This window comes from Balaenoptera musculus, chromosome 12 (genome assembly GCF_009873245.2).
Source record: "Balaenoptera musculus isolate JJ_BM4_2016_0621 chromosome 12, mBalMus1.pri.v3, whole genome shotgun sequence".
Classification (NCBI taxonomy): Eukaryota; Metazoa; Chordata; class Mammalia; order Artiodactyla; family Balaenopteridae; genus Balaenoptera; species Balaenoptera musculus.
The window spans coordinates 27,942,831-27,966,232 of record NC_045796.1 but is presented as its reverse complement, the minus strand read 5'-3'; the positions used below and the strand labels follow the sequence as shown (position 1 = coordinate 27,966,232).

The 23,402-nt window shown below is 39.4% G+C and overlaps 1 protein-coding gene and 1 non-coding gene across 4 annotated transcripts in view; one reads left to right on the top strand and one right to left on the bottom strand.

The window, feature by feature from the left end:
- PDE7B (phosphodiesterase 7B) overlaps window positions 1-23,402 on the top strand; it is a 346,643-nt gene that overhangs the window by 300,780 nt on the left and 22,461 nt on the right. For all 3 annotated transcript variants that reach the window (XM_036872058.1, XM_036872057.1, XM_036872059.1), the window contains 5 exons: window positions 2,918-3,069; window positions 5,425-5,488; window positions 7,440-7,535; window positions 9,594-9,694; window positions 11,116-11,247. In XM_036872058.1, coding sequence (XP_036727953.1) covers window positions 2,918-3,069; window positions 5,425-5,488; window positions 7,440-7,535; window positions 9,594-9,694; window positions 11,116-11,247 — 545 coding nt within the window. The remainder of the gene's footprint in view (window positions 1-2,917; window positions 3,070-5,424; window positions 5,489-7,439; window positions 7,536-9,593; window positions 9,695-11,115; window positions 11,248-23,402) is intronic.
- Window positions 893-964, bottom strand: TRNAE-CUC. The gene has a single exon. It is a non-coding gene; the product is annotated as a tRNA-Glu (tRNA).

The window sequence follows — 23,402 nt, the reverse complement described above, 5'->3', positions numbered from 1 at the left end:
CCTGCTCCACCCGTAGCCTTCCCCATCTCAGGTGATGGCAGCTCCATTCCCCCAGGTATTTAGGCCAAAAACTTGAAGGCACTCAAAGTATATTCAGAATCCCTCCACTTCTACGCTCCACTGTTCCCCCCATGATCTAACCAGCCGTCATTTCTTGCCTGGATTATTCCAATAGCTTCATAATGGATCTCACTGCATCAAAGCTTGCTGCTACAGTCTCTTCTCAACACAGAAACCACAGTGACCCTCTTTAAATGTTAAGTGTTTCCATATTACTCTTCCTCTCAAAACTTTGTGGTGGTTTCACATTTCACTGACAGTAGAGCCCAAGCCATCACAATAGCTTTCAGGGCATAATTCTCACACACACACCCACTTTGCTCTATGACCACATCTCTCACTCCTTCCTTTTTCTCTCCTCCCCATCCACACTGAACTGCTGCTCACCCCACATGCCAGCAAACCAAGCACGTTCCCACTCTAGGGTTATTCGAGCTGGTCCCTCTGTAAAGAAGGCATTTCCCCAGATATCTGCTTGGCCAGCTCCTTCACCTCCTTCAATTTTGATCAAATCGTAGCCTCTAATGAGGGCAACCCTGACTACCCTAACACAGAACCCTGGATCCCTCATTCCCTGCGTTTCTTCCTTCACCCTTTGCACATACCAGCTTCTAATACATTTTTATACATTACTTCTTGTTTTTGTTTATTGTTTATTGTCTATCTCTCTATGTTAGAATGCAAGCTTCTTGAGGACAGGGATCTTTGTTTTGCTCACTGGAGGATCTAGAACTGAGGGATCTCACCAAGCATCTAGAACAGTGCCTATTCCTTAGTAGCACTCAAAACATTTTTTTTTTTTGGCCATGCCAAGCAGCTTGCAGGATCTTAGTTCCCCGACCAGGGTTTGAACCTGGGCCCCAGCAGTGAGAGTGCCGAGTCCTAACCACTGGACCACCAGGGAATTCCCTCAAAACATTTTTTTTTTTTTTTTTTTTTTGGCTGCGTTGGGTCTTCATTGCTGTGCACGGGCTTTCTCTAGTTGCAGCGAGCAGGGGCTACTCTTCGTTGTGCACGGGCTTCTCATTGCGGTGGCTTCTCTTGTTGCGGAGCATGGGCTCTAGGCATGTGGGCTTCAGTAGTTGTGGCTCAGGGGCTCTAGAACACAGGCTCAGTAGTTGTGGCGCACGGGCTTAGTTGCTCCGCGGCCTGTGGGATCTTCCTGGACCAGGGATCAAACCCGTGTCCCCTGCATTGGCAGGCAGATTCTTAACCACTGCACCACCAGGGATGTCCCCCCTCAAATCATTTTTTTAATGAATGAACCACTTTATCCTGTACCTTAACTTGATAAATAGAAATGAGTGAGAATCCATCAGTAGAATTGAGTCTATATATGCCATTTTTAATATTGATGTGAGCTTAAGCACCCAACTTCAGTTTACGCCTCTTATCTCCTTATGTTTTTGTTTACATCTCCCCACACATGAAATCTAGAACCATTTTAAAATAAAAAGAATTTTAATCAGGTGGCATTTTCAGAAAGTAGTAGGTGTTGTCTACCCTGAATTAAGTCCTTGCATGCATAATTAATCCAAGTAACGAACTGAGTTTGGTCATTCCCTGCCCTTGGGGAGTGCCACATTGCTAAGGAGACCCTTGCCCATTGATTCCTGGGCTTCTAATATCCACTGTGATTTTGAGTTCTATAAAGGAAAAGGGGACATGGGAGGAGGCACGAGAGAAGCCAAAATTTCTTTGTATATGAACTGTACGTTTTCCTACTAGGACTGTTCAGTTGACTCCAGGTCTAAAATTGGCAGCAGACGTCACTTATGTGGCTGAGTGATTCATAGAATTTCAGCTGAGATCAGACATACCTTGACAGACATTCAAATAATGTGCTTGGGGTATTTCTGGACAATCAACAGTCAAGTTTTAAAAGGCACATGTGACAGGAGTATTAAAATATCTGTACTGACAGGATCAGATTTTTATGGCCACCAGCAAAAGAGAATATACTCCATCAGGAAATAAACACCCACTCTGCTTCATGTCATGGCAATCTAGGTCACTCTTTCGCTGAGATTTTTAGTTCTTTTACCGCTGATGTTCCTGGGACATTAGGAAACATCTCCTCATGTCTAAACTAGTGTATTCTCAACTCTTCTAATTCAGGTGAAGGATTTCATCAGACTAGAGAGAGGATAGGATGAGAACCTGTTCTAAATTTTGGAACCTCAGCTCCAGTATAGCAGAAAAAAAGCATAACTGTTCCTTAAATGCATGCAGAAGTATGTGAATTCACTCACTAAGTTTACCAGCATCGTTAATAAGAAAATGAAGTTTTTAATTCATGTATTTCATGTCTTCCAAAATTAGTCATAAATATCTCATTTTAATGAATGTAACATATAAGAAATATCATTTTTTCTAGAAAAATTTCAAATGCAGAGTTAAATGGTCTGTACTAAGAAAGCACTGGGCTTCCCTGGTGGCGCAGTGGTTGAGAATCTGCCTGCTAATGCAGGGGACACGGGTTCGAGCCCTGGTCTGGGAAGATCCCACATGACGTGGAGCAACTGGGCCCGTGAGCCACAATTACTGAGCCTGCGCGTCTGGAGCCTGTGCTCCGCAACAAGAGAGGCCGCAGTAGTGAGAGGCCCGCGCACCGCGATGAAGAGTGGAGTGGCCCCCACTTGCCACAACTAGAGAAAGCCCTCGCACAGAAACGAAGACCCAACACAGCCATAAATAAATATATAAATAAATAAATAAGACTTTAAAAAAAAAAAAAGAAAGCACTGAGAGCATCTCTTAGGTTTCTCTCCTTTATATAGTACATTGTATTTTTACATAGTGGAGAAAAATAGGGCTTTTTAAATATATAACTTCTGAATTTGATTACTTTCCACAGATACAACATACTCAGGGGAAATTGGCACCAAGAAAAAGGTGAAAAGACTGTTAAGCTTTCAAAGATACTTCCATGCATCGAGGCTGCTTCGTGGAATTATACCGCAAGCCCCGCTCCACCTGCTGGATGAAGACTACCTTGGACAAGCAAGGGTGAGCTAGTTACCCCTCTGTCGCCTCACACCAGGCCAGTGGCTGAGAGCATGTGCTCCCCCCTACTCCCCATCCCTCCCACCCCCACCCCCACCCCCCAATAGCACCTGGGTTGAGTCTTTACTTCTGTCACTGAAGAGCTCCGTGCCTCTGGACAGTTATTCAACACATCTGGACTTTTTCCTTAAATATAAAGTGAAGTAATAGAAACGCTCACCTCATAGGGGTGGTACAAGGATTAAACAAGGTAAAGCATATTTGCATGCTTAATATACTCATGCCTAGCACATGCTAGCTAGCTATTTTCATTTTTATAAATGTGCAAAACACATTTGCACAACACTAAATAAAATGAAGTTTTGGACTGGCCGATTACCAGTGAAGGAATAAATTTTTTAACCCGTTGAATTATCTCACCATAATAGCTACCCTGAAATTAACCCAGTAATTACCAACTCTTAATTCCACTTTAGGCTATCAATACAGTGCACTGTCTTTTTTATACTTTTTAATTTATTCAAAAAAATTTTACTAATTTGACAACTATTTTTGCAATGCATTGATCCAACAGAGGGTAGAAATCTAATGTGTGACAATCTAAAAAAAGTTCAAAGGTTATCTCTAGCCCAAAGTCCCAAAGGAATTTAAATTTCAGGAATAAACCACCTCAGTTTAAACAGAAGTCAAAGGTAAAATCTTATAGTTCCTATGATAAGTAATATTATGCTGTCTATATGCAATTAAGAAATATATTCTAATGGTATATACTATTAAGAAATAAGCAGCAAGTAATGTTAGAAGAACTAATTCCCAACATTAGGTCTACAAAAAGAAAGCAAATATCACTCCTTCTAACAGCCCAAGGTCTGAGATTGAGTGAATGGTTGGTTGGTTGGTTGGTTGGTTGGTTGTTTCATTTGGTGAGAGGAGGAGAGCAAGGCTAAGCTCCCAGTGCTGGAGCATCCGTGACAGAGCATTCTCTGTGGGGACCTCTCAAGAAAGACAACAGTGAGATGTAGAAAGAACCACAGACCAGAGGTCAGAATATCAGAGATCAAAGTTTGGCTCCGCCTTTAGAATTGTGTGACTTTTGGATAAAAACTCACTCAAACTAGACTTCACCAAAAACCTACTATCCCTTCATTTTTCTGATGCTGTTGTGAAGGCCTTTGTGTGCCATGATGAGGCCTTTGGATTTCATCGAAAGACACAGAGAGGCCATTCAAGGGCAGGTAGAGGAGACTGAGCTGGTCCTTACCGGAAGCAGGGCCTGTGAGAGGAGAGGAAAGCAGTCACAGAAGCTACAGTGAGGATAGAATCAGCAACTGCAACTTTGTGTCTGAGAGTTAACATCATCTAATTCCAAGTAGGGGGGGCTTCCCTGGTGGCACAGTGGTTGAGAATCTGCCTGCCAATGCAGGGGACACGGGTTCGAGCCCTGGTCTGGGAAGATCCCACATGCCACGGAGCAACTAGGCCCGTGAGCCACAACTACTGAGCCTGCGCGTCTGGAGCCTGTGCTCCGCAACAAGAGAGGCCGCGACAGTGAGAGGCCCGTGCACCGCGATGAAGAGTGGCCCCCGCTTGCCACAACTAGAGAAAGCCCTCGCACAGAAACGAAGACCCAACACGGCCAAAAATAAATAAATAAATAATAAAAAAAGATTACTATAAGAGCCAGTCATATTAAAAAAAAAAAAAAAAAAGAAAGAAAAATAGCACAGGAAGTCTACATCGGACAGTAGGTCTTTAAAGTACCCAATATTTCCAATTGTCCACACTTCAGTCTCCTGTCTGTTACAGTGGTTAATTTCGCATTTCGTCCACACTGAGCAGAGTAGTGTGCTCACCAGTCATCTAGGTTTCTTTTTTTTTAAGTTTACTGTAAACCTCCTCCCCCTAAGTGCATAGTAATTTGTGATGTAGAGACTTAAGGGAACTACAATTTTAAAAGGTATCTATCGTGTGCTTACTATGTACTCGCACTGCTCTAAGCACTTTACATGTTTTACCTTATTTAATCTTCACAACAACCCTGTGAAGCAATAGTATTATCAGCTACATTTTTCAAATTAGGAAACTGAGGTACAGAGAGTTAAGGAACTTGCCCAAGGTATCACAGCCAGTAAGCGATGCAGCCCACATAGGATGTGGCAGGCTGATTCCGGAGCCTGTCCCTTTAACACTGTTGTTATTAGGCTGCAGAGTAAGGTTTGTTTTACTACAAACCAGTTGTACGTAGATAGTAGTATGCTATTTTCAACTGTTTAATTGTTTAATTCACGATGTCTCAAAGTAAATATTTGAGTCTCCGATATGATTCATGTGAGTGCTGGCTTTTGTTTGTCTTTTCAGCATATGCTCTCCAAAGTGGGAATGTGGGATTTTGACATTTTCTTGTTTGATCGCTTGACAAATGGTAAGTCACCCAAAAGAATTCTCACTAAAATACACACCATTAAAGTGGGATTAATTTCGTGAAAAACAAAATATATTTTTAAACACTGTTATTCTTTTTTCTTTCTTTTCCCACATTCATAAATCTACAGCCACTCAAGAAGGACCAGGGCAAGGGAAAATTAGTTCAAATGAAGAAGAAGGGCTGAATTTGGACTTCAAATCTTAAGACAGTTTCCTTCTGGTCTTGCTATTTCCAAAGCAATTTAGAAACCACAGATGAGATTCCTTCCTTGCAGAATACTTTGGCCACATGCAAAAGGAAGGAGTTTGTTGTTAGTCAGTGAAAACTAGAAACATAAAAACACATCTGATCAGTCCTGACTCTTACTGGGCCAATGGTTTTGCACTTTTATTAAGTGAGCGAGTCTGCCCCATTGCAGGTATTGTTCAGATATGTTTGGCATCATGAGAAGAAAACAACTCCTGAAGATAGAGTGTAAACACTTAGGCTGCAGCTGAAGGGAAAAGTAGACATTCTTATTGTTTCCAGTTTTTAAATTTTTGTGCCTATAGAGGTTTCCCTTAAGAAAACAATAAAATCCTATAATATTTTCATCTGCCCATTAAACAAATGCTGATAATAGGGAGCCAATGAAAGACGTCACGTTTAATGCTGACCGTCACATGTCTTATCATCTACAGGCTTGTGTTTTAAGTCATTACAGATGGTTTTCTCACCATTCTGTTTCTTGACAAACAACACACAGTGGAGAGAGATACGGCCTAAGACCATGAAACTGAGCTTTACACTGTGGAAAGCTAACTAGACCATATAGGGCTGTTATCTCATAATCTTGCATTTCACTTTGCTCAAATCAATTGAGAGATGGGGACCAGTATATGAAATTAACCATGAACAAAAGAATTTGTTCAATGGTATTTGTTAAAAAGAGAGTATAATCACGACTCTCATAAAAATATGAAGTGATCACATCAATGATTTTATTTAACTCAATTAATTAGAGATCCAGTAAAATGTTACAGCTAGTTCAAAGGAATATTCAAAGAGCCATACATATAAAAGCAGTAAGAAATGCCAAAATGAATTTGTAAATAGGTGAGAAACTGGGAGGGGGAAATCAATTGTATTTCCACCTCACTAATTTCATTTGCATGTATACAGCCAAGAATCATCTGCAATAATATCAGTTATCTACAACTTTGATTGTTGTGAAATAGCTCAAAGATGATGAAAGCTACAGAAACACATAGAATCAGGTACCGTGGAAGAGTGTGCTTAGGCAACACCTAGTTTTCCAATTAAGACAGCCAGTCATCTTCTTGGTACATTTCAAAGTCTTTCATAAACTTTATAATGCTTTTAATATTGAAAATCCTTATTCTCTAATGAACAATATTTCTTGAATGCTTACAAGTTATTGTAGCTTCAATTTTGCACCTCTGCTGGCTTGAGTCGTAAAATATCTCACAGTCAAATTTCATCTTGGGTGATTTTCCAAAAGAAGAATAGGCACTGTGGTGGCTTAGATACCCCTGTAAATGTAACAGTCAATTGGAAGCAACTTAAGACACATTTCAAGTGACCATTAAACTATGTCTTTAAAAAAATAACCATACAAACACACACACACACACACACACACACACACACACATACACATGTGTATGTGTCCCTGATACTGCAGTAGGCAAACTCCTTTTAACTCTTGATGTTTTCATTGCCTTTGGTATAGGGAGAAGGTCTGAGTTAATTTTACTTGTACAATAAGAGAAAATATGGGACCAGATCATAGTAATAATACCTTTATACTTGAATAATTTTAAATCTAAAGGGGAAAAGAAATGATCCTATCAGAGAACTTTCATTACAGAAACTTTGGATCCTATTGTTAGTCTTGATATTTTAATGGTGATGAAAATGAATTAAAACAGGTGACTGTCCCCTATAGGAAACAGCCTGGTAACACTGCTGTGCCACCTCTTCAACACCCATGGACTCATTCACCATTTCAAGTTAGATATGGTGACCTTACACAGGTTTTTAGGTAAGTCCTTTTTTCCTTACTTCTACCCCGTTGCCCCTGAATAATGGCTGTCTACAATATTCTTTAACATAAAGTGGCAAGAGCCATAGCCTGGTAGATGAAGACCTCATATTAGTCTTAAATTATCTCATCTTTATTTTAAAATAAGTTTACTTATTTAAATCACTGGAAAAAATGCTTACCTGATTAGTTATGTTTAAAAGAGATAAAGGCTATGTAAAGACAACCATCAAGAGCAAATAACTGTCACAGAAGTTACTGATCTGCTCACATATTATTAACAAAATCCCAGAAAATATTCCTCAAACAATGCCACTCTGGATATGAGTTGCTGAAATATTCAACAGGCTTTTTTTTAATGATAAGAACTACCACGTATGTAGCACCCACTGTGTGCAGGGTGCTTTTGGTATGTTATTTCTAACAGCTTCAACAACCCTGCAAGTTGGCCATTATCACCATTTGGCCCATAAGTAAGGAGGAGTACAAAGAGGTTTTGTAACTTGCTCAAGGTCAACAACATATAACTGGCAGAGCTGCAGTCCAAGCCCAGGTCTGTCTGATTTGAAAGCCTACCATCTTTCCACTCAACTCCACCATCTCTCCTCTTCAAAAAGCAGCCCCAGATCTCATTTGACTTCATGCATATTCTTATTTATCTTCCAGTGAATTATCCAGGGCACATTTTTAGTCACCAAATAACTTTCCTCTGCCTCTTAGTGTGTTCCTGGCTTCTTTGACTTGGCATATGGCAGTGCTTTGAATTTGGAAGCTGACTTGATGCATCAAGGGTAGAATAATGGTGATGGTGATAACAACAGTAGCAGCAACCACCAGGCTTATACAGTGTTTACATGTGCTGGAAAGTCTTCTAAGAACTTGCATATATTAACACATTTAATCCTTATGGCACCTCTTTGAGATCAGGGCTGTTGTTATCCCTATTTTATAGAGAAGGAAATGGAGGAAACTTTCGGTTAAGTAACTTGCCCAATACAGATAAGTAATAGAGCCAGGGTTCATATAATAGTCAAATAAACCTGCTGATTAAAAGGTACATGTGGCACAACAGAAATACTGGAAACAAGCCAGAGCATGGCTCATTCCAGAAACACAAATAACCTCAAGCTAATTGTGTTCAGATTGATTGAGCAAAGTAATGGCCATGAATAGAGCCAAATAATTTTGATTTGTCTAAAGAGGGAGAGCACAGATACTTTGGACATGTGTATGCACCCAGAGTACATGTGAAAAAGGCAAAGATTCAATGACAGAAATAACACTGGAATCCAGAGCCAAAGTCATAGCTGGTCTGAGAGAACATAGCCACACTTGAAAGCCAGGACATTCTATACACACTGAATATATTGCATTCTAGACATTGCCTTAGTTATTAGCTAAAGCAGGCAAGTAGCTTCTGTAAATAGCAAACTCAAATTGCCTTCCTTGTGTCTCTATTTGGTTCCAAGAGCACTCCGGTCCCTAGATTGGAAGGGCAAGAAAGATGATCATTTAATCTGAATAAGATAGAAATAAATCCAAGGATTCCTCAGTTGGATCTATGAATTTCTGCCTGAAGAATCCCCAGATTTGCGTTGGTCAGTATTTGTTATTTAAGTGACAAAGCAATCTTTGGATGAGAGTAGGTCTCTTTAAAAGGAAACCTCTTTTATGGCACATGATTCTTAAATGGCAGCGAACTTAAATAATTAAACTATAGAGTGAAATAAAGTTGCCCTTTTCCTACATATTTATTTTTCCAATGAATGAGGGCCTTCATGAATGCCAGAAAGGGGTGATTTATGAAGGTGGTGAGGAATCCCAAGGGCCTCACAAATCCTTTTAGCCTTTCTTCCCTCTTCCCTCCCCCTCCTCTCCACTGAAATCAACCCAGTAGAACTGCCAAGCTGGCAAATCGTGTTCATTTCTAAAGCATCCCCAGGCTGCACATTTTGGAGACACTGTTATTTTTAAGCAAAAGGGACCCTCAATAAGTCTGAGCTAGTATGTTCTTTGTGTTTTGTTTTTAGCTGATTGAGTTATCTGTTTACCTCCTAGTCATGGTTCAAGAAGATTACCACAGCCAAAACCCATATCACAATGCTGTTCATGCGGCCGACGTCACCCAGGCCATGCACTGCTACCTAAAGGAGCCAAAGGTAAGGCAAGACCCGCTGCCTCCTCGGCCATCTGGAAATGCCACGTAAACTACCTGCCGGGTCCCAGATCACCTGACATATCAGAGCAACTGGGTTATGGGCCAATTTATAGCATGAATACAAATTGCTTATATTAAGGTTTCAGTATCAGCTCTGAAAACTGTATAATAGTCATGAAAGAGGATGTAAATTTTCAGAGGTTCTGTTTCATAATTTATATATTTTCAAGGCTGCATTAGGATGAAAACAACCCTCTCTATGACAATCTACATTCTAGATATCTTCAACCATCACAAAAGTTAGCTGCTTTTGCCTTGAACCTTTGCCACAAACAGTACCAGAACTGAACTTTTCTAGGAAGTCTCCCACCTCATGGTTTTTGATCAACAAATAGAATTAAAACTCCTCAAGACTCAGCTCCATTTCCTACTGAGGCAACTAGGCATCCTGATTCAGGCCCAAGAGAAATTGTGAACATCAAAAACCTCTTTAAAAATATGCCCAGATGCAGTATATTAATCCAAAATTTAAAACATGATAATAATGCTCGTTACTCAAAGCCTAGGCATTTCTTAGCCATATAAAACCTAGCTGTTAAAACATACAGGATGAGTTTTTTTAGGGTTTTTGGAAAATGATATCTCAGTCCAAGACTCTGTTTAGTTCAATAAGTTTTAACATCAACCACTAAATATACAGATGCCAGATAGGCATTCCCAAGACAAAACTGGGTATGCCTCATCCTTATAAAATATCCCAAAGACATTAAAGGTTTTGTTATTTAATCCCTAAGTAATTTGAAAATTGTATAGATTGCACAGTTGTGTATTTAAAGCTAGCACTAGATTCCCATTTTCCTGCTTATTCTCCTAGCTAACCAAAACAAAATGACAGATTCTCACACATTCCCCCACTTTATTTATTACACATTGAAGAAATATGCAAATTTTGCAATTCAGCCCACTGTGGATTTCATATTTGAAGAAGTGGCAGTGATATATTGGATGGCCGAAATACACAAGTGATTTTTTCCATCGCTTTGGCTTCAGCTTTTTCCTTCACTTACAGCTTTCCTAGGAGCAAGGCTGATTTTAGACTCTGCCTTCTCCCCGCCCACTATAGAGCAGTGTTCCCAACAGGTAATACTACTACAACAACAAAACAAGACAGTAGCAGCAGGAAGAGGAGGCCACCTGGATGAGCTACACAATTTGAGTTGCTTAATTACTTTCCTCACAGCCCTTTCTTTATTCCTGCGATTCCATGGTTCTATTACCTTATTGACAGCTTCAGAAGGTTAAGGTCTGGATGAAAGACCTGAACGATACTATGATGATTCATTCAGTGTGATTTAGCCAAAACAAATGCTAACCTATTTTTGGAAATACACCAGTCAGTCTCCCCATTCAATTCTTTAACAGCTCGCCAGCTCCCTCACACCTCTGGACGTCATGCTTGGACTGCTGGCTGCCGCAGCCCATGATGTTGACCACCCAGGGGTAAACCAGCCGTTTTTGATCAAAACAAACCACCACCTCGCCAACCTATATCAGGTAAGAGAACCAACATGATACAATATGGTTAACTGCTTTAGGCCCAGTGCTGTAGCCTGAATCTCACCCTTGGAGATAGCCTTCATTCAGGGTCAGCCTCAATGATGACCACAGCCAAAGAGCATGGGTTTGAAATAGGTTCAGAGTGTCCCCCAGGGAAGATTAAATTGGTTTACAAGGATATCCAAGGAATTCAATTTGCTCTGAAGCAGGTTTGAAATTCTCCCAAGTCAAACAGGATTCCTGAGTCTACCGTCTCATGGTCTGAGACTATCTGTCTCCATAGGAACCGTCTAATACATAATGGCCAGTTGAAGCCAGTCCTTGTAGAACTTCTATAAATGATACTCCCAGGTGCAATCCTAATTCAGATTTACGTCTCTAGGGCCATTTCTTTTTTTAATCATGTTTTTATTTTTTTATTGAAGTATAGTTGACTTATAATATTACACTAGTTTCAGGTATACAATATAGTGATTCAAAGATTTTACAAATTATACTTCATTTATAGTTATTATAAAATATTGGCTATATTCTCCAGTGCCATTTCTGAACTTCTTTGGCCTCTGAGTCAGAGGTATGTTATCGAAGACAATAGGCGTACTTTGTTGTTAAAAAATTGTTCAACAGCACGAGTAGATTGGCCCAAAGAAGTCTTATCTGTGATATTACTTCAGATATTATAACCCTATATCATAAATGAATTATTCCCAGAATTTTCAACATGGTCTGGGGGAGACCTTTGGTTGTCATTAACAAAATCATTGCATTCAAGGGAGTCATTGATCTCAATTTTAGTAGATCTTTTGAAAAAATTCAGTGCGGGAAGAATTTCTAAAGGATTCCCGTAAAACAGTTGCGTTATACAAAACAGTGCAGCTTGAGGATAAAGTACAACTGAAACATGAAACAGAGCTTTTTTCCATCCAGTTGATTAGCTTTTGGTCCAGGTAGGAATTGGCATTCCAAGGTTTATGGATCCCCTGGTACATAATTCAGCACTGGGATCTCTTGGTCTGTCAGCCAGCACCTGGAGCTGGGATAGAAATGACCATAAAGAGGGGACAGGGTGACATAATTTAGAAAAACTTTTGATGATGAGCTGAAAACTAAACAAAGAAAATGAAAACTAAAACTAAACTTTCTAAACAGTCTCAGAAGCTAAATTTATTGCTTGGGGAAAACATTAAAAATTTGACCAGGGGAAAAAAAATGAATGACTGAACTGAGAGCTCCCAAATAGATTTTCTATTCCTATCATATTTTAATTCTGACTTTTCAAATGTCTTTAATTAAATAAAGAAAATCAAGCAACAGGACTGGCTACTTGATCTACTTCCATATAATGTAAATGCTTACCTAATTCTAGTTTCTCATCATCAAATAGATCACATCAATGGAGTTTAAGAGAGTATGTACTACTACTGACTGATTTGTACATGAAAATAAGGATCATAAAGCTGTGCTTTGACATGTAGTGTATATAAAACACGTAATGAATGCACATTTAGACAGAAAGTCAGAAAGAAATATGCCAGATATTAAAGATGTAAAAAAGAAGAATGTAGAATTTCATTAACTACTCACTGCTAATTAACAAAAATTGATTCTCAAAAGAAAGATACTGCAATCTACTTGTTCATATACTAAAAATGTTCTCAAATAAATGGATTCCTTACTCAAACTTTTGAAGTGCAGATAATTTTTAATAATATTTAATCTCTTTGTTAAAAATAAACATTCCTATACAACCAAATTCTGCAGCCTTTTCAACACAACCTACAGTCTTGTGTATTTTGAACTAGCAACTATTTATTGCATGCATCAGATGATATACTAGGATCTAGGAGTACAAAGATAAATAAAATATAATCCCTGCCCTTGGACATTGGTTCAAACTCAGATGCTCAAAATGTGCAAAATCCAAGAAAACTTAATCCCAGTTTGAAAAAGTTTAGAGGAGTTAGCCAAAGATATGCATGTATATCTCTGTGTACATACCTAGAAACAACTTTTTTTTAAAGCCTCTGAAGACAAAATTTACCCATGCTGTTCTTTGTATCCAAAGATGTTACAACAATAAAGTGAGCTATTATTTTTTTCTAGCAGTGAATTTATCCATCTGAATTGTCTGGCCTGATGCTCGATAGGAAAGAGAAGGATCCTCTTGATAATGACTAGACAGAAGTTGGCATATAGGACTCAAAAACCACATTCAAGAGACTATCTTCATCAGTCCCGTGCTCAAATGGTCTTAGGCTCTCTTGGAGGCTAGAGATCCATGTCTCTAAGTTTTAGGAACAGTGTTGAGGGCAAACCAGTATCACGTAATGTCACAAAGATACTTCCAATATCCTAGAGCTGGCTAGTATAAAAGATGAAACTTTTATCAGCCAACTTGGGACTTTACATGTTAAAAGTAAATATTGTTAAGAGGACCTAAAAATAATATGAGATTTTAATTTTGTCCAAAAAAATATATATGATAGCTTTTACATCTGGCTATATACCGTTCTTATTAACTATATGAAGGAGTTCCAAAAAGATAAAGAAAATTCCCTTTAAAATTCAGTTCAATGAATTGTATAACTAACCTTTATTCAACACTTACTATGATTCAAACACTGGGCTAAGTGATTTTATCTATTATATTATTTAATCTTCACAATAGCCCAGTTAGGTGGGTACTATCATCATACCTATTTTCCAGAAAGAGGAAAATTGTTATTAGGAAATCCAAGTGGGTTTTCCTGAAAATAAACAGCTAATTAATGGCAGAGGTGGAATTAGAACTCAAGACTTTTATCTCCAGAGCCAAATGTGCCTAAGCCCTGCACATACTGCCTCTAAAATTCATATTGATCACCTGTGATGTGCAGGAAAGTAAGAGCTCTCCTCCAGGTTCTCCTATCGCAGGGAGGGAGACAGGAGGGTTATAGACATGTATCAATAGCTTAAGGTGGGAGAGCCTTTGCTAAGTGCTCTACGGTAGTTAGCTACAAACAAAATGTGATGGGAAGACAGAGGCGAAAGAGAAATTGATTCTGCAGATGGTTTCTGGAAATAAAAAAATTAAAAATTAAAACAAAAAACAAAAATAAACCTCATGGAGGGAGAGTAATATAAACTGGGCCTTGAAGTGTGAGTAACATTTTGAGTAGCAGGGCAGAAAGTGTGACACCAAAGGCAGCATAAACTGGTGTACTTTGGGGATGAAAACCCACAACTCCAGAGTAACTGCAAATGGACTGTTTCTGTGGCCTTGAGCTGAGTATAGTCCTGTCATGAATGGCCCCTGCTCTCTGTTCAATGACTTGGGCATGTTATGATGAAGTGTATATTCTCTCTTTTGTAGACACTGTAGATTAGCTGTACAGAATGTGATCTGGGTCAGAAAATCTTCATTTCGCATTAAGTTGTCAGTGAAGAACTGGCATAACTCTTTAGGTTTTCAATTTCAAGAAAAAAAAATCATGTTACATAAAATATCAACTCAGCAAGATCATTAACAACACATGATACTTTAAAATCTTTGGAAATACAGCCTTTTAGCCTACCAAGGGCCTGTTGGTTGAGACATAAATAAGCTTTCAGGAAACTATATGCAGATTTTCAGACGACGTACCTATACACATTTTTCTAGGGAGAGGATCCATGACTTATATTTTAAAATGAGTTATAGATCCAGAAAATATTAAGAACTGTGATAATGAGTGAAAAAATATATATACACACCATATATATACATATATATTACACAATACATATACATATGTTGTGTAATATATGTGTGTGTGTATATATATATACATATGTATATATATACAAAAACTGTACATGCACATGCACACACATTTGGTCAACAAGAATAGCCAAGAAGATGTGCCAGGAATTATGGGGCTTTGAGAATACCCTGTGCGTGACTTTGTACAATCCAGACTTACTATAAATGAGATAAAATGGAAGAGGGCTTCCTCTCCCTCCTTTTGTTGGCTGTGCTCTTTTAGTTCTAATAAATAAGAAGATCATTGCCTAAGACCCGGCCTGTGCTTCTGCCCTGAGATAAAGAGAGAGCCAGGGCAGCTGGAGTGAAGGCCAAGTTAAAGGGCTCTCTCCCATTGTCCTCTGTCTGGGCCAGACTCACTAGCTGAACTGCCAACCCAAGTTCAACATGAAGACCATAAAGGCATTTCCACCTGGCACCACTCTCATCAGACTGGAAGCAGTCCAGGTGTCCGTGGTGGACTAAGAGGGTACCTAACAGCATGTGAGAGATACAGCTGAGAATTTATTTTCTGTCCCTCCACCCTCCAATCCTCCAACATGTGGGTTCAGCAGTTTTGCAAAGTAAGTGTTAAATCAGACATGATATTGCTTATTACAATTGCAAAAGGAATTGCTTTCAGTTCAATTTAAAATCTAGAATATGATACAAATGAACTTATTTACAAAACAGAAACAGACTCACAGACATAGAAAACAAACTTATGGTTATCAAAAGGGAACTGGGGGGAACGGATAAATTAGGAGTTTGGGATTAGCACATACAAACTACTATATATAAAACGGATAAACAACAAGGACCTACTGTATAGCACAGGGAGCTATATTCAATATCTTGTAATAAACCATATAAAAAAGTTAATTCCTTTTGATAGAGTCCAACTACATATTAACTAGTGACAGAACAACCTAATGAATAAAATAATTAATAATTAGTTGTTTCATGAAACATTGTATTTATTACATTCTCTATTTGTCTTGCAGAAGTTTATAATCATTTTTCTTGGTCACTTATCACAAGCACGTAGAAGAGGCCAGCATTTTTAACCACTTTTTATTCTTAATGACTCTGCACCATAAATATGAAGTTAGAGCCAGGAGACATGTTTCTTCCATATGGTCCTATGACCTCTACTCAAACAAGCAATTGCAAAGATTATATGTAACCTCATGATTTCTGCCGCATGAAAGGTGTTTTTGGCAAGTGGAGTGAAAATTGTCAAAAGGAGGTTCAAATTTGATTTTGTGTTTCATAAAGTTTCCGCTCTTCATAGTGAGGTAGCTGGCACGTGGCACATCCATGGCCCTGATCTGAACACAGGCCTGCCCCGTGGACAGCAATCAGTGTTCGGGCTCCTTGTGAGAGCAGTGTCTTCGGCAGATGCAGATCAAACAAGAGAAAAACAGGTAGTAAACATGGCAGTGCTATAGTTTCTTCAAGGGCCAAGGTCTTGTTTAGGACTCAAGGAGCTTCTGTTCCTCTGAGACCTCCTGGGCTGGGGCCCTTGCAGCGTTGCCAAGGAGACCACTGGGCTTGTTAGGGAAGAACTCAGTGACTTCATTATCTTCTGGAGTCTTGCTTCCCGGTTTCGTGAGCAATTAAAAATGAAAACACAGACTATGTTCCTGTTGTTGTTTTTCTTCCTGCCTCCGCTGGTTTAAAAGGTATAATTAACTCTGAGTCTTGTTGTACACCAGACTCAGTTTATCAACATCATTCTAAGTATTTTAATCAAAGAAAGTGTCCAATAAATAGGAGAAAAAAACAACAACAGTTTAAAGCTGCTTTGTATGATAGCAAATCTGCCCTGCCAGATTCTCTTTGACAAAGAGACTCTCGGTTTAATTTGAAAACCTGTGTTGGTGGTTTATTAAATGCCAGATGTGTTGTTATTCTAGAACAAAGAGATTGTTTTGTTCTTAGGGTGGATAATACTTGATTATTCAGATAAAAGGGGAAATACAGGTTTTGCAGTAGGGGTTTGAAGAGTTTTATTTTGTTCAAAATAAATTCTGGTAGGTTTTGTGGCCGCAAAGGTGGGTGCTTACTCTCTCAACTTTACAGTGAAGATTAGTCTTATTAATAAAACCACAGGTATGAAGAGTTTGTGACACTAGAACACATTCTCACTGGAATGATGTGAAATTGCTGAGCTGCTGCTTCTGAAAGTAGAGAGATGTTGTACCTACTGTGGGATTCCAAAACAGTGCTGGGATTTAAATGGATATTAAAGCAATATCATCTCATCCTATGTTCAGATCTCCATGAGCATTTCTGATCAGCATCTTCTTTTTTTCAATCTGCCTTTGGCTGATATTGGTCTCTGAGCTGCTGTGAAAGCCAGTGAGTCTGTAGGAGCAGAGCCACCTCCCTCTTAAGAAAGACAAAGATAATTTGGCCATTGCCTATGAAATACCAGTACCTCCCAGCCTGCTCATGCCAGATCCTCCCCTAGAGCAGGGCACCAACATCTTTCATCCTGTCATCTACACTCAGCCTTGCCTGTCTCCAACCCTTCCGCCACTGTGCAGCCAAAATGAGTTTCCTGAAACTCAACTGTGACACTTAGATGCCTGCTTAAAATCCCATTGCCCTCAGGGTTAAGTCCAAATATCTTAACCCAGTTCACAAGCCTCCTTATGATCTGACCCTCACTACACTTTCCAGTTCCACTTCCCACCGTTACTCTCCCAGGCTCTATGCATCATCCAGTCCGAACCACTTTCAGAATCCCAGAGCCGACATATGTGCCAAGTGCTGGCAGTACAGAAGATAAACAAAACAAATAGAAATCCCTGCTTTCTACTAGGGGAATCAGAAAATAAGTAAAATATATAGTATGTTTGAAAGTGATCATTTCTAATGATTAAAAAATAAATAAAACAGGGAGGGAAGATATAAAGTGTCCCTCTTGCTCCAGGTCTTCACTCACATGCTCTTCTTCCTTCTGCCTGTTTTAATGAAATGTAAACATGGCAGTGCTATAGTTTCTGTATTGCCTGCATTCTCAGACTCCTCTCTAACTTACTCATCCTTTTGATCCCAACTTGGACAGATCTTCCTCCTGAAAGCCTTCTTTTTCTTTAAAAATCCATCTTCCATGCCCCTGCTATATGATTTCACAGCCCTCTCTTACTTCCCCTATCACGGTGTTTATCTCTCTAAACTGCCATTTCCTGATTAGACGTCCACATCCCCCATAGCCTGCAAGCTTCTAGGCACCTACCTCGTCTGCTGCCGTATCCTCAGCATCTGGCACAGTCCTCATGTTTAGTGAATATTCGTTAGGTTGTGGGATGTTTGCTGGATGAGTAAGTGGATGGATAGATGGATGGAGAGACGGATGGAGGCACAGTTTGGACCCATGCAGCAAGAAAGACAGAACCTGAGTAACACTGAAAAATGAGAAATATTGGCCACAGTGAGCACACACAGGGACCCAGAGGGGAAAACTGAGAGACAGCAGCACACAGACCAGAAAGCATATCCCCGTACTGTCCACTTAGTAGGTACTTGTGCTGATTATTGCATTATTACTTCCCTACATCAAGAGTACACCATGAAGACTGAGAAGCATCGTGGAAAATTCTTTATAATGATCTTCTTTTTTGTTTATCTTGCAATTGACAAATGCTATCTGATATATGTTATTTCTGGAGTCGTTTACCTGATCCTGGTCATCTGTGAGCAAATAGTGAGAGAGCCCATTGCTATAATAATTTTAAAATCTCTTTGACTTTTACCTGAGTCTAAGGATTTCACAGCAGAAGATTCCAAGTCTGGCTTTTATCAGCTATTGACGAAAAAATTAACAGGACTCTGTTACTTATACAGTTACTTAAACTTTTGCAGTTAGGGAACTTTGGGGTTTTGGAGGTTAATTACTTAGTATCCATTCAACAAATATTTAGTTATTTAAATGGCACTGTGCCACATACTGGTGCACAAAGATGAATAAGATATGCTCCTCGTTCTCAATGGCAGTCATGTATGGCAGCAGCTTTAAACCAGGCATGTGTGCCCATGGGGATACACGAAGACTTTCCCAGGAGTACGCAGGCATGAATAGTGCTAACAGAATTCATTTTCAGCTCCTTAAACTGACCTACCTGGAATGTGCTTGCAGGACAGTCAAGCCAGTTCTACTTTCCACTCCTCTTTCACATTTACCCTGTTCCCACTGTACAAAAGAAAGACATGTCTCTTATCCATTCTGCATATTGCATCTTGCTCCAATTTCACTAATATTGTATATTGCCCCAGTGTGAAAAAATACCAAAGGAACAACTAAAAATATTCAAGGAAATCTCCTGTAACTGAGGTAATATAAGGCTCCCAGCCATCTCATGAATAAATGCATTGTCAGAACATTTTTATTCTTTTTATTTATTTATTTATTTATTTCTGGCTACTGTTCGTTGCGGTGTGCATTACGGTGGCTTCTCTTGTTGTGGAGCACGGGTTCTAGGCACGCGGGCTTCAGTAGTTGTGGCTCACGGGCTCTAGAGCTCAGGCTCAGTAGTTGTGGCACACAGGCTTAGTTGCTCTGAGGCATGTGGGATCTTCCCAGACCAGGGCTTGAACCCATGTCTCCTGCATTGGCAGGCAGATTCTTAACCACTACGCCACCAGGGAAGTCCCAAAACATTTTTATTCTTAAGCATAATGTTTTCCAAATTTGCAGTATACATGTATTTTCATCAATTAGTTACCAAGAGCAATTGCATTGTAAACCCAAGCTGGAAAAATATTTACTACTTAGAGCCTGATGTTAAGTAAATTTGTTAAATTAAAGATTCAATTTATATATCAATACTTATTTTTGTTTCAGAGAGATATGATAGGGTGATGATGAAAGAATTTCACACATGAAAATATATTACATTAAAATAAAATTCTATGGGGAAATAGAATGGAAATATAAGTTCTAGAGGGAAAAAATTCAATTTAAAATTTTTGACTTAAAGAATAAATTATTCATGTGTTTTCTTAAACATGTGATTAATAGGTATTAAATGCCATTGGTGGGCTTCCCTGGTGGCGCAGTGGCTGAGAGTCTGCCTGCCAATGCAGGGGACACGGGTTCGAGCCCTGGTCTGGGAAGATCCCACATGCCGCGGAGCAACTAGGCCCGTGAGCCACAACTACTGAGCCTGCGTGTCTGGAGCCCGTGCTCCGCAACAAGAGAGGCCGCGACCGTGAGAGGTCCGCGCACCGCGATGAAGAGTGGCCCCCACTCGCCGAAACTAGAGAAAGCCCTCGCACAGAAACGAAGACCCAACACAGCCAAAAATAAATAAATAAATAAATAAAAATTTTTTTTTAAAAAAATAAATAAATAAATGCCATTGGTATTTTGATTCCCTTAGATACATTTAATGCATACAAGAGTTATATAATGATTTTATATTAAAACACCAATATTCACAAAAATGCAAGACATTACATCTTTTGTTACCATAGAAATTTGTGATTTTAGATATCAATTTTTTAAAGTATAGGGAGACCATAATTTTTCAAGACTATTTTAAGAGTAAATGAACAAAAACGTGTGAAAATTACTTATATGTAGGAGCAAGGCCAGTGAACAAAGTTGTTATAAGGTGTTTTGGACAGTAGGATAGAAGCTTGGGTTGGGAATGGGGAGCTAGAAGAGGGAGCTGTCAGTTCTGTTTGGAGAACCAGGAAAGTCTTTCCTAGCAGATGGCAGTGTCTGATCTCAGAAATAAGAAGTGTGTGTTTGTGTGTGCGTGCCCTCACGCAGATGCGCGTGAGCCCACGCGTGCGTTTCAGACTTTACTAAGGTGATTTCACCTCACTCTTTTTTAGAGTTATAAAATTCTTTATTATGATTCTTATGCAAAAACCAAGCATTATTCTAGATTAAGACATTGAAAAGGTCTTTTTATCAACTCTTTTGGGATGATATGGAAGATAATAAAGCAACTTTAAATAATGTGGTGTGTTAGTGACTTAAACAAGGGTAGAAGTTTGTTTCTATCCTTTATAAAAGAAGTTTGGATATTGGCAGTCCAGGGCAGGCGTGGTGGCTTCACAAAATTAAGAATGAGTGACCCAAGAGCCTTTCAGTTCTTCAATCTGCTATCACTGGGGTATGACACTTGTCCTCATTGCCCAGCTAGCTGCTGGAGCTCTAGCCATTCCTGCTGCATTCCAGACAGTGAGAAGGAAGGAAGGGGTAAAGCAAAAGAAGCCTGTCCCAGATGAAACAGTTCCCTTTAAACAACTTTCCTTAAAATCCCACACAACATTTCTGCTTACATTTAATAGGTCAGAATTTAGCCTGATGATTCCACTTAGCTGTAAAGGAGGTTGGGAAATGTTATCTTTATTCTGGACAACGATGAGACTCCTCTAAACACTGAGCCATCCTAGCAGATCCAGAAATCAACCATCTCACCACCTCCACTTTCCTCGTCCAAGCCTTTATCAGCTTTTGCCTGGATAGCTGCCCTCTCCCCCAACCTTCTACACCTATTTCTACCCTTATCCCCTACCAAAGTCTATTTTCAACATAGCAACCAAAGTGATCTTATTTACGGTTAAGTCATATAATTTCATTCCTCCCAAACTTCTGCAGTGGATCCTTATTTCTCTCAGAGTAAAAATCAGAATCCTTACAATGGCCGGAAGACCACACATGATCTGGACTCGAATTACGTCTCTAACTCCTTGTACCTATACGTTCTCTTCCCTCGCTGCACATGGACCTCACAGCTGTTTGCTCCCCCTTGGGGGCCTTTACTTCAGCTGTTTTCTCTGGAACAGTCTTCCCTCATCAGCATGGTGAGCTCCCTCCTACCTTCAATTCTTCGCTCTAATCTCACCTCTTACCCTGACTACTTTACCTTCCCCATCCCACCCCTCCAAAGACTCTCAAATTCCCATTATTCTGCTCTACTTTTCCTTCTTTCCATGCATTTGCTATCTTCTGGATGCTATACTTTTTTTTCCAAAGTATTTCTTGTGCTTATTGTTTATTATCTCTCTCTCTCTATCCCTGCTACCTCTAGTTCTCTCTCTTTTGTTCACTGATATATTCCAAGCACATATTACAGTGCCTGGAACATAGTAAGTGTTCAATATGTTTGCCGAATGAAATCAAGTAATTTGTTCAGTTATATACTTAACAAATTAATAGAAAGCACTTTCTCTGTGCAAGGCACACAGTTGAGTGGATACAAAAGGAACGAGGCAGGGTTCCTGCTCACATACAGTTTATAATCTAGTAAGAAGAACAGGAAGTACATACACAACTGTCACACACATCAACGGGACTGAGAGCAACTGGCCTCAGGACTTGAGGAATGCCGACAAAAAGAGCTATAGGACTCAGAGGAGAGCAAGTGCGCCTCTAACTGGACTCGTTCCAGGTGGCTTTGTGGATGGAGTGTTTGAATTGGACTTTGGAAGACAGGTTTTAGTTTGATAAGGAAACATAGAGGAGTTTGAGGAACATAAACTACCTTGAAAGGCATGAAAGTGGCAAAAGGAAAGGACATTTTCATGTATTAATAATTTAATAATGTCAATAATAAGTTATAGTTTTATTAATATGGTGTCATTTATTTGGACTATAAGACCTTTGTAGGAAAGGAAAGATAAAGGTATTCAATTATCTCAAACATATAGGAACGGAATGATATAGTGGGGACAATTTTTAGGGAGCACTGAATGCCGAGCTAAGGAGTTAAGCCTAATATACCTGATAGGACACCAAGGTAGAGTTTGGAGCAGGGCATGGGAGAAGGCAGATGGCACAATCCTATTGAAGTTAGGTGAGCTCCTTGAGGGCCGCAATTTTGTCTTATTCACCTTTAGACCTCCAGTGCCTGCCATGGCACCTGGCCTATTAGGAGGTGTTCAAAAAATATTAGTTTATATTTCAACCAATGATTAGGGAGATGGTAAAAAATTTTGTCAAATAAACAAGTCACATTCTGGAAGTTGTAGGGAGGATGAATAGAAGGAAGGATAATTAAGGATAATAAAGCACTAAAATAGGGTCACTTCAGTGAAAGGAAGGGATGGGTATAAGAGACGTCATGATGGAAGAACCAACAGAACTCAGAGACTGTTCAGATGTGAGGGCCGAGAGTGGCTGAAGGATGAATCCTCCCCCAAGACAATCTAAATCTCCTCACCTCATAACACACTCAAACTACAAGATTTTTTGAAGTGACACCAAATTTGGAGGGATGTGCAAAGATTCCAGTGTGGATTTAGAAACTAACATCTAATTAAAACAATCAACCATTGACTTTTAAAGCAGCAACTATAGATGATTTGGGGGAAAATTAAGTATAACTGTAGGCATTCATCAGTTTATAAACGTCAGGCTTCTGAATGC